Below are 10,739 nucleotides of genomic sequence, written 5' to 3' on the forward strand. Positions count from 1 at the left end.
AAAATTGCATGCACATTACATGTAGGGTAATGAGCAACCAGTTCAAGGACTTTATCCTAATTCTTGTTTTACAGGTGAAATCTGGTACTATTTTTGACAACTTTCTCATCACCGATGATGAAAAATATGCAGAAGTGTTTGGCAGTAAGACATGGGGAAAGACCAAGGTGAGATGGTTGTGAATTGGAGGTGGAATGGGAGAAAGAATTCGGGAATAACCAGCTAATTAATTGTATTAATATGTTGATCCTGCAATACTTTGTCTTAAGTAGGGCACATTGATTTGTGCTCATGATATTTAACGTGCCAAATAATATTGGCAAAGGCCCAGTAATATAACAGCCAAAAACTGCAGATGCTGGAAATCCAAAACAAAAACAAAAATACCTGGAAAAACTCAGCAGGTCTGACAGCATCTGCGGAGAGGAACACAGATAAAATTTTGAGTCCCTGTGACTCTTTACCAGAACTAAGGGAAAATAGAAAAGAGGTGAAACATAAGCTGGTTTAAGGGGGGGTGGGACAGGTAGAGTTGGATAGAGGGCCAGTGATAGGTGAAGATTGCCAAAAAATGTCATAGACAAAAGGACAAAGGGGTGCTAACGGTGGTGATATTAGCTAAGAAATGTGCTAATGGTGACATTTAAGGGTAGAAAGCAGGACGAGTAAGTGACAGATAGCCCTAGTGGGGGTGGGGTGGGGGGGAAGAGATTGAAATAGGCTAAAAGGTAAAAGATAAAACAATGGATGGAAATACATTTAAAAATAATGGAAATAGATGGGAAAAGAAAAATATATATAAATTATTGGAAAAAGGGGGATCGGAAAGGGGGTGGTGATGGAGGAGAGAGTTCATGATCTAAAGTTGCTGAACTCAATATTCAGTCCGGAAGGCTGTAAAGTGCCTAGTTGGAAGATGAGGTGTTGTTCCTCCAGTTTGCATTGAGCTTCACTGGAACATTGCAGCAGGCCAAGGATGGACATGTGGGCATGACGGCAAGGTGGTTTGTTGAAATGACAAGCGACAGGGAGGTCTGGGTCATGCTTGCGGACAGACCGAAGGTGTTCCGAAAGCGGTCACCCAGTCTGCGTTTGGTCTCTCCGATGTAGAGGAAACCGCATTGGGAGCAGTGAATGCAGTAGACCAAATTGAGGGATGTGCAAGTACTTCACTTGAAAGAAGTGTTTGGGTCCTTGGACGGTGAGGAGGGGGGAAGTAAAGAGGCAGGTGTTGCACCTTCTATGGTTGCATGGGAAGGTGCTGTGGGAAGGGGTTGAGGTGTAGAGGGTGATGGAGGAGTGGACCAGGGTGTCCTGGAGGGAACAATCCCTGCGGAATGCCGCCGGGGGGATGAAGGGATGATGGTTTGGTGGTGGCATCATGCTGGAGTTGGCGGAAATGGCGGAGGATGATCCTTTGAATGTGGACGCTGGTGGGGTGATAAGTGAGGACAAGGGGGACCCTATCATGGTTCTGGGTGGGAGTAATATATCCCCTGATTGCTTTATAAACCAGGTATTGTACCATGAAGGTGGGTTGGGGGAATGGAAGAAAGGAAAATAAAATGTAATACAGACCTTGCCACTGTCATGCATATTAATTACTATAAGCAGTGACATTTGTTAACTTTGTTTCTTTTCTCCCTTCCTTTGTTGGATTGTGATTGCCTGTCTTTCACCTTATATAATGATGATGTAAACCCAAATGCAGGTTGGACTGTGAAGCATGTTAGAGCTGAGCCTGGTCCTGTTCTTAACAGATTCTCGCATGCCATCTTTCCAAGTGGAGACAATATAGAATGATTTAAAACACTAATGTTTTTAACTCCCACTCCTTCCATACTTCCCCCAGGGATGCTGAGCCCCATTCCAATGCCCCTGTTACAATCTTAGACTAAACAGCACAGAAGGTGGCCATTTGACCTCCTGAGTTTGTGGCGCTTCTTTTGAAAAACAATTGTTAGTCCTACTTTTCCTGGCCTCTTTCCTCAAATCACTGCAATTTTTTTCACCTTCAAGTATTTATCCAACTTGCTTTTGAAGGCTGCAGTTGAATCTATATCGACCACCTTACAGCGGTACATTCCAAATCCTAGCCACTTGTTGCATGTAAAAAGGTTTATTCATGTCACTTCTGGTTCTTTTGCTTATAACCTTAAAGCTGTGCCTTTCGATCATCAATTCTTCAGTCTCCTTGTCGCCTTCTTTGCTCTAAGGCAAAATTACCACTTTTCCTTTAATACCATTGGCTTCTACTTTCTAACTAAGTCTTGTACGTACTTCATTAAATGTCTTCTGGAAGGTCGTCTACCGCATTAGCACTTTCATTTTTACCCAATCTCTGATACATTGAAGAACGTAGTCAGGTTAATCAGATGTAATTTTCCTTTAATAAATCACTGCTGGCCATCCCTTATTTGCCCATGTTTCTTAAAGTAAGAATTAATTTTGGTCTTGACAAGAGTCTCTGGTAATTTTCCCGTCACTGATGTTAGAATGATTGCTTATAGTTCTCCGATTTATCCCTCTTTTTTGAACAGGAGTGTAACATTTTCAATCCTTCAGTCCACTGGTATCATTCCCATATCTAAGCAGGATTCAAAAATTGTGGACAGAGCTCCTGCTACCTCCACCCTAGCTTCTCTCGCAACCTAGGATGCATCCCATCTGGACTGGGTGACTTGTAAAATTTGAGTGTTGACAACCTATTCAGCACCTCCTTTCTATTTTTATCCTGTCCAATATCTGCATTCCCTCTTCCTCTCCTGCAACTTTAAATTCATCCTGTTCATTGAGTACTTTGCATCTCTCTTCACCATTCCTACCTCATTCATGCCCTCTGCCTCCATAAGAAGAATTCCCCAATCTTCCTTTCACTAACCCCCCAACCCTTTCACTTCTTATATGTTTACAAAATATTTTGGGGTTTCCTTTGATTTTACCTACTTTCCTTTGCTTGGTCTCTATCTTTGGCTATGAATTAAGCATGGGCGCAGGAACATAGGAATTGATAGGTGAAATTAGACTAGTCACACAATCAAAAACTAATTCCCTTTCTAAGCCTCTGTCTCTACCTTTCCTCCTTTCGATGGCTTAAAATGTACCTCTTGGATCAAGCTTAAAACCCATATGTTCTCTAATGTCCTTTAGGGAAGGAAATCTGCTGTCCTTACCTGATCTGGCCTACATGTGACTCCAGACTTTCAGCAATGTAGTTGACTCTTAAATGCCCTCTGAAATGGCCTAGCAAACCACTCAACTGTATCAAACCACGACAGAAAAGTTGATCAGGAATGAAGCCAGACGGATCACCCAGCATTAACCTAGGCATCGGAAACAACAATGGCAAACTCAGTCCTGTCGACCCTGCAAAGTCCGCCTAACTGGGAACTTATGCCAAAATTAGGAGAACTGTTCCACACACTAGTCAAGCAACAGCTTGACGTAGTATTAATCATGGAACAATACCTTACAGATAATGTTCCAGACATCACCATCGCCATTCCTGGGTACGTCCTGTTCCATTGGCAGGACAGCCCACCAGAGGTGGTGGCACAGTTGGGACAATGGCCCTGGGAGTCCTCAACATCGATTCCGGAACTCATGGCATCAGGTTAAACATGGGCGAGGAAACCTCCTGCTGATTACCACCTACCACCTCAGCAGATGAATCAGTGCACCTCCATGTTGAACTCCATTTGGAACAAGCACTGAGGGTGGCAAGGCCACAGAATGTGCTCTGTATAGGGACTTCAATATCCATCAATGAATGGCCCGGTAGCACCAGCACTGACTGAGCTGGCCAAGTCCCAAAGCAGTGAAAGCAGCATGCAATAGACAGCTAAACAATCCCACAAACAACAGTTCAGATTTAAGCTCTGCAGTCCTGCCAAATAATGTTGTGAATCAAGCCCACAAACATCCCCATGGGGGAGCCCAGCACATCAGTGCAAAAGACAAGGTTGAAGCATTTACAATTATCTTCAGCCAGAAGTGCTGAGTGCATGATCCATCTCGGCCTCCTCTTGAAGTCCCCAGTGTCACTGATGCCAGTCTTCAGCCAATTTGATTCACTCCACATGATATCAAGAACAGCTGAAGGCACTGGTTACTGCAAAGGCTATGGGTCTTGACAACATTCCAGCAAAAGTACTGAAGCCTTGTGCTCCAGATCGTACCCCTAGCCAAGCTGTTCTAGTACAGCTACAATACTGGCATCTATCAACCAATGTGGAAAATTGCCCAGATATGACCTGTTCACAAAAAAGATAAATACAAGCCAGCCAATTATTGCCCTATCAGTCAACTCTTGATCATTAGCAAAGCGATGGAAAGGATCATCAACAGAGATATCAAGCAGCACTTACTCAGCAATAACCTGCTCACTGATGCTTAGTTTGGGTTCCACCAGGGCCACTCAGCTCCTGACCTCAGAACACCTTTGGTCCAAACATGGACAGCCTTGGTCCAAACATGGACAAAAGAACTTGAACTCAAGGTGAGATGAGAGTGACTGCCCTTGATATCAAAGCAGCATTTGACTGTCTGGCATGGAGCAGCCTTAGAAAAACTGTAGTCAGTGGGAATCAGGGGAAAAACGCTCCACTGGTTGGAGTCACACCTAGCACGAAGAAAGATGGTTGTGGTTGTTGGAGGTCAATTATCTCAGTCCTGGGACATCGCTGCATGAGTTCCTCAGGGTAGTGTCCTAGGCCCAACCATCATCAATGACCTTCCCTGGAACATAAGATCAGAAGTGGAGATATTCACTGATGATTGCACAATGTGCAGCACCATTCGCGACGACTCAGATGCTGAAGCAGTCCATGTCCAAATGCAGCAAGACCTGGACAACATTCGGGATTGGGCTGATAAGTGGCAAGTAACATTCAATCACACAAGTGCTGGGCAATGACCATCTCCTACAAGAGAGAATCTAACCATCTCCTCTTGACATTCAATGGCATTACTATCACTGGATTCCCCACTATTAACATTCTGGGAGTTATCATTGACCAGAAACTAAACAGGACCAGCCCTAAACACTGTGGCTACAAGAGTAGGTTAGAGGCGAGTAACTCACCTCCTGACTCCCCAAAGCTTGTCTACCATCTACAAGCACAAGTCAGCAGTGTGATGGAATACTCCCCACTTGTCTGGATGAATCCAGCTCCAACAACACTCCAGAAGCTTGACATTATCCAGGGCAAAGCAGCCCGCTTGATTGGCACCACATCCACCACCTTAAACATTCATTCCCTCCACCACCGATGCATGATGACAGCAGTGTGTACCATCTGCAAGACGCACTGCAGTAACTCACCAAGCCTCCTTCGGCAACACCTTCCAAACCCGCCACTTTATTAGCTCAAAGGACAAGGGCAGCAGATGCATGGGAACAACACAACTTGAAAGTTCCCCTCCAAGCTGCCATCCTGACTTGGAACTATATCACCCTTCCTTTACTGTCGCTGGGTCAAAATCCTGGAACTCCCTCCCTAAGAACCAAATCAGACACAAAGTGAGGAAACCCCTAGTGATGGAAATCTTTGGGAATCATAGCTCCAAACTTGCCTATTCCATTAATACCCCAAATTCCTCATACTGTGTTCCAAATATTTCCTAGGAGAAATATGTTATTTATTTGTACTTGAATGAAACAACACATTCTGCTTCCACTCTTTCCAGAGGGAACCTATTCCATATATTTACCTTTCACTCACTGTAATAATAGAAATTTTTATTTGTTGATGCACTGCAGGGTGGGGGGAAGGCTGGGGCGTAAGGAGAGTGGTCTGGAGCACTCTAGAAACCCGGATGTCTGAGTTCCCTTACATGCCTTGGAGTGCAATGTTTGAACCCGGAAGCCAGCCTGTTTGATGGGCTTGGGTCCAATCAAACAGAAGGCAGTCTACAGAAGGCCACAGAACCATGTAGACCTGGTTTCCAGTCCCTGGGAGGGTATCTGATGGTGTGGCGTCCTGGTGAGGATGCACTCCTGCTCCTCCTGGCCTACAAGGACTGCTGTGAAGGCACTTGTAGTTTCCCAAGGTCCAAAAAACCCAGCTGGCCACAGTTAAACTTGCCAATTGCAAGGCTTCCAGCTTCATGATCATAATTCAAATGTCAATCCACCCCTTTGTCCCACTTCAGTAAAATCCAGAAGTTGGTGCGTTGGAGTTGCCTTCCTGAAGCTCTCAGAACCTTTGCACATTTAAGGACCCCTACCTCTTCACCCATGCTAAAATTCCTAATTTGTTCAGATTGGTTTGGCACTTTTTCCCCTTTCAAATGGGGGCCATGTCCTCTCAAAGTGAAACAGCTTATCGTGGTCTACATTATCTTGTTCCTTTCAGAATCCTAAAAACAGAAATCCTACCGTATATCAACCCTTTCTTTTCTAATGAGAATATGCCAGTTTACATAATCGTAAACATAAGCTAATCCCTCCTTTTCCTCAATCATTCTGCTTGCTCTTCTCCTGTATTCTCCCAATAGCTGCAATTTTCTTTTTGTTTGGCAGAGACCACAAATGCACACGTTAGTGTGGTCACACCAATTATTTCATAAAATGAAAGACTTACCTCACCATAGTCAGTACTGATCTTTTAATACATCCCAGGATTTGATTTACTTTGTTCAGTCACCAAGCATTACTGGATAAGTTGTATTAAAGACCTTATTGAAATCCAAGTTTTTCACACTCACTGCTTTACTCCTGTCAAGTGGCTTTGTCACACCTTAAAGAAAACCAGTAAAATTAGATTAGCAAGAACTCCTTTCATGAATCTATATTTGCTACTTTTTTCCAGAAAACGTTTTATTCATATAATTTGTATAACTGCAAATAACAGTTCAAATTTGATATTACATAAAGTGCAATTCAGATCAGTTTCTTTCAATACAATATGTAGCACTCAGAGGTGCCTTACAATATTAATTTCATGCTAAACACAGCCCCAGGGGTTTAACACTGGTTCTAGTATCTCAATGCACCATGGCTGGGAGGCCTTCCCCCATTAAGGGGCCTTACCCCATTAAGCCTCTGCGGTGGCTGCTCCCAACTTTAGTGCATCCCTTAGCATGTAGTCCTGGACTTTGGAATATGCCAGTCTGCACACTTGGTGGTGGACGGCTCTTTGCACTGGAAGACCACCAAGTTTCAAGCAGACCAAACAGCGTCTTTCACCAAGTTGATAGCTTCATCCACCTTTGTGCTAGAGGTTTAAATAATCCAATCCAAGATGTTTTATTCCCTTGTTAGCTGTTTTACAAACTGAGTCATAAAACAGTCTTCTATTCGCTCTTAAAAATCCTTCCCCTACCTTAGTCATAGAGACATTGTTGTCCCAGTCAACCTCTGATAAGTTTAAAATCTCTGAGTACTATACCTTGTAGGTGATTTGTTCTTAGTCACTGTCCTTATTTCATCCCACAGCTCCAGATCAAGGCTCAGGCCTGGAGGCCTATAGCATAGCACCAGCAATAATTTACCTCTGTCAGCACCTATTAATTCTGCCCAAAGTGAAACTGTTATTGCTCTTTTCGATATCTTCTCATTTGTCCCTTAATATTAGAGTTTATATATACATTATCACATTATGTTCTTTCCTTCTGATATGGTTTCTTCTTAAAAAAAACTCATCCTTCCAGGGATGTATGCCATTGATTGAAAAGATTCCACTATGATTCTGATACTAATGTCCAAGCTATCAACCCAGGTCACACACCTTAGTTATCATTCTTGTGTTAATAGAAGCATAGCACTTTTTTATCTTCCCCATTTGCTAACTTAATTGTTATTGTTTGGTTTTTCTCCCAGCATTAAAATTGGACATATTAAACCTATGTTTGTCTTTTCATTAGTACAGCTTCAGATTTGCTCCAATTAGTCTGGATGCTCTTTTACATCCACCACAAGCACCCCTGCATCTAATTTAAATACATTCTCACCATACTATGTATCGTGCATGCCAACACCTTATCCTGCAGCACCCCCACCCCACCATCTTTGTTTAGGTCAAGCCCAGCTAGTTTGTATATTCCAAAAGACATCCCATTGTTTGAGAAATTGGAACCCTAATTCCCAAATCATAGCCTTTGCCAAGCTTTAAACTGCCTAATTACCCTCTGACTCTTTCCACTGACACAAGTTTTAAAAAAGAAAATCCCTATCATTTGAATATTCTGACTTTGCAAATCGATGGTCCTGAAATTTTACTCCTCACAAAGTGTATCAGTCTGAGATACTTGCTTCAATTGAGTCATTTTATGTTTGTGGGAAGACAGTTTGCTGTGTGGGTGTGATGTGGATTTGGGCCTAGGTTGGGGTGCAAGTTGCTCATGGGCTTCTCCCCACCTATGTTACCTGATGTCTCTTTACTGCTTTTGTTTAGGAGCCTGAGAAAAAGATGAAGGAAAAACAAGATGAGGAAGAAAGCAAACGTATTGCTGAGGAAGCAAAAAAGAAAGATGAGGAAGCTGATGAGGAAGCTGATGAGGAAGCTGATGAGGAAGCTGATGAGGAAGCTGATGAGGAAGATGAGGATGATGATGAAGATGATGATGAACAGGAGGAAGAGGAAAAGAAAGATGAGGAGGAGGAAGAAGATGCATCAGAAGATAAAACTGCAACAAAAGATGAATTGTGAAATCTGTATATTTCCAGCCATGCCCAATCATTAATGTTTTTCTGCAATTTAATCCTTTCACCAGTGTCTTTCTTTGGAGTTTCTAATTGAAATATTGCCTGCATAGCAAATGTCATTGTTACAAACTTGAGACTATCAGATTTCATAATACAGTTTCTTTTTGAGGTCTACAACTTCACCACATCTTGCACATTGCTGCCCTGGGAGAATCATTCAAGCTTGGTGGGTGCTGGGCACTCCCTATTGAGAATAAGAATCACTCTTTTTGTGCCATTAGTATCTAACAGAGTCATCAATGGTTGCAGTTGATTCATTGGAACCTACTGATTCACACCATGCTGGGGTGAAATCTGGCTCATCGGGAGTCTGTTATTTACTTGTCTTCTCCTTATTTCTCCCCTTCAACCCCCTTGGCAGCTATGCTTTTTGTTTTGTTGTTGGGAAGGCAGAATGTCTGAGTCATTTGAGGAAAAATTCCCACGGCAGATGGGAATTTACTGCTGAGGACCTAGAGATGTTGATTTGTTCCTGGAGGAACTCCTGAAACATTTTTCACCATTATTTTAGTTCCTGTGCTGCTGCTGCTGAATGTCTCTGCCTGACATGGTGAATGTACGACCATGAACTGTACTGGGTGTGGATCCCATTTCTGACCCAGCATAGTGGAGCATTAATGAAGAGTGTAATGCCTTCTAAATTTAACAGAGATCAAGGATAAAACAGTGACTGCATGTTTTTACATACGACTGGCAATATTAGTTTTGTCACAATGATCCTGTAATGTATGTAAATTGGCGTCATTGATATAAATACTACAGCTGTATAGCATGAATGAAATGCAGGAATTGGAAGGATCAGAGAGCAATGAAAGCATCTTAAAAAAACCTGTTTTGGTATTTATCAAAATTATAGTGTAGCTTTGTAGCTCTGCATCAGGATCTTTTCTTCAAATGGATGAGGAGCTGGTGATTTGATTAACCATTGCATTGAAACTGCATTCACATTATTACCTGATGGAAGATTCCATCTCAAAGCATTGTCCGATTTTGGTGTAAATAATTGCAACCTGAGGTATTGCCCCACTTTACAGCCGAGGTTTTGATTATTTTTGGTACCTTTTGACAAAGAAATGAAGTTCATCTTCAACTGATTTTGTAGGATCTGAATGTATTTCCAGAGACAAAAAGTTTGTTTTAAATAAACGTGTACAAAAATTGTCAAAGGAACTATAGTGCATTTTTTTCTCTATCACAGTGAAGTTCAGGAACTCGCATGACTAAAAATCCATTCATGTAATCTTCCATGCCAGATTAAGGCTAGAATTAAATGATGACATCGGGTGTGTGTCCCTTCGTGATATTTTGGTGGGCGGGCGCTATGAGGACGGAGGCGTGCCTGCCATTAATTAACAGGCCACTAAAGGCCCTTGAGGCACCAATTGAATTTGATTTGCGCAGCCCCTCTCATTTTTCAGGCTGTTGCATAGGCACAATGGGCAGGCGGGTAGGCCACATTTTCAAAAACCTCATCCATGGGCAGGATAAGAGGGGTGAGTGGGCTCACTAATGCGAGTTGTTAGTACTTTAGATTATAACTTACTGTGAACAGGACAACTTCATTTCGCTTCAGAGCTGCTTTGACAGAAATAACAGGCTTCAGTTCAGGACTACGGAGGAGTCCTAACACTTGGGGTCTTCCTGGTACCAGACAGCCTTCCCTTACCCTGGGAATGAGAATTGTGCTCTCTGCTGGAGGCACCTCCTCCTCTGAGGAAGAGAGGGCCAGAAGGAGGAGGAGGCCAGGTGTCTTTATTCAGCTTCCAGGGGAGCCACCTGTGGGAGGAGAGGCGCAGGGGTAACAGCAAGTCCAAGAAGGAAGGGGCCACAGAAGACCCCACTATCCTGCTGCCAAAGTTTACAGGTGGCGATGCAGCTACCTCAAAATGTTTGAGGTGCAATGTCAAAGGAAGCTTCTCCAGGGAGACAGTGACCTCCATCTGTCAGATGATCGGCCCTGAGATCAGCTCCAACCGTGTGGGTGGCCACCCCATGCCAGTGGCGCTGAAGGTCACAGTGGCCCTCAACTTCT

At 43.2% G+C, this 10,739-nt stretch overlaps 1 protein-coding gene across 1 annotated transcript in view; it reads left to right on the forward strand.

Annotated features, from left to right (window-relative positions):
• LOC121287204 (calreticulin-like) overlaps positions 1-9,873 on the forward strand; it is a 39,420-nt gene extending 29,547 nt beyond the window's left edge. The window contains exons 8-9 of the mRNA XM_041204865.1: positions 75-167; positions 8,397-9,873. Coding sequence (XP_041060799.1) covers positions 75-167; positions 8,397-8,651 — 348 coding nt within the window. The 3' untranslated portion in view covers positions 8,652-9,873. The remainder of the gene's footprint in view (positions 1-74; positions 168-8,396) is intronic.
• Positions 9,874-10,739: the final 866 nt, after the last annotated feature.

This window comes from Carcharodon carcharias, chromosome 14 (genome assembly GCF_017639515.1).
Source record: "Carcharodon carcharias isolate sCarCar2 chromosome 14, sCarCar2.pri, whole genome shotgun sequence".
Taxonomy (NCBI): Eukaryota; Metazoa; Chordata; class Chondrichthyes; order Lamniformes; family Lamnidae; genus Carcharodon; species Carcharodon carcharias.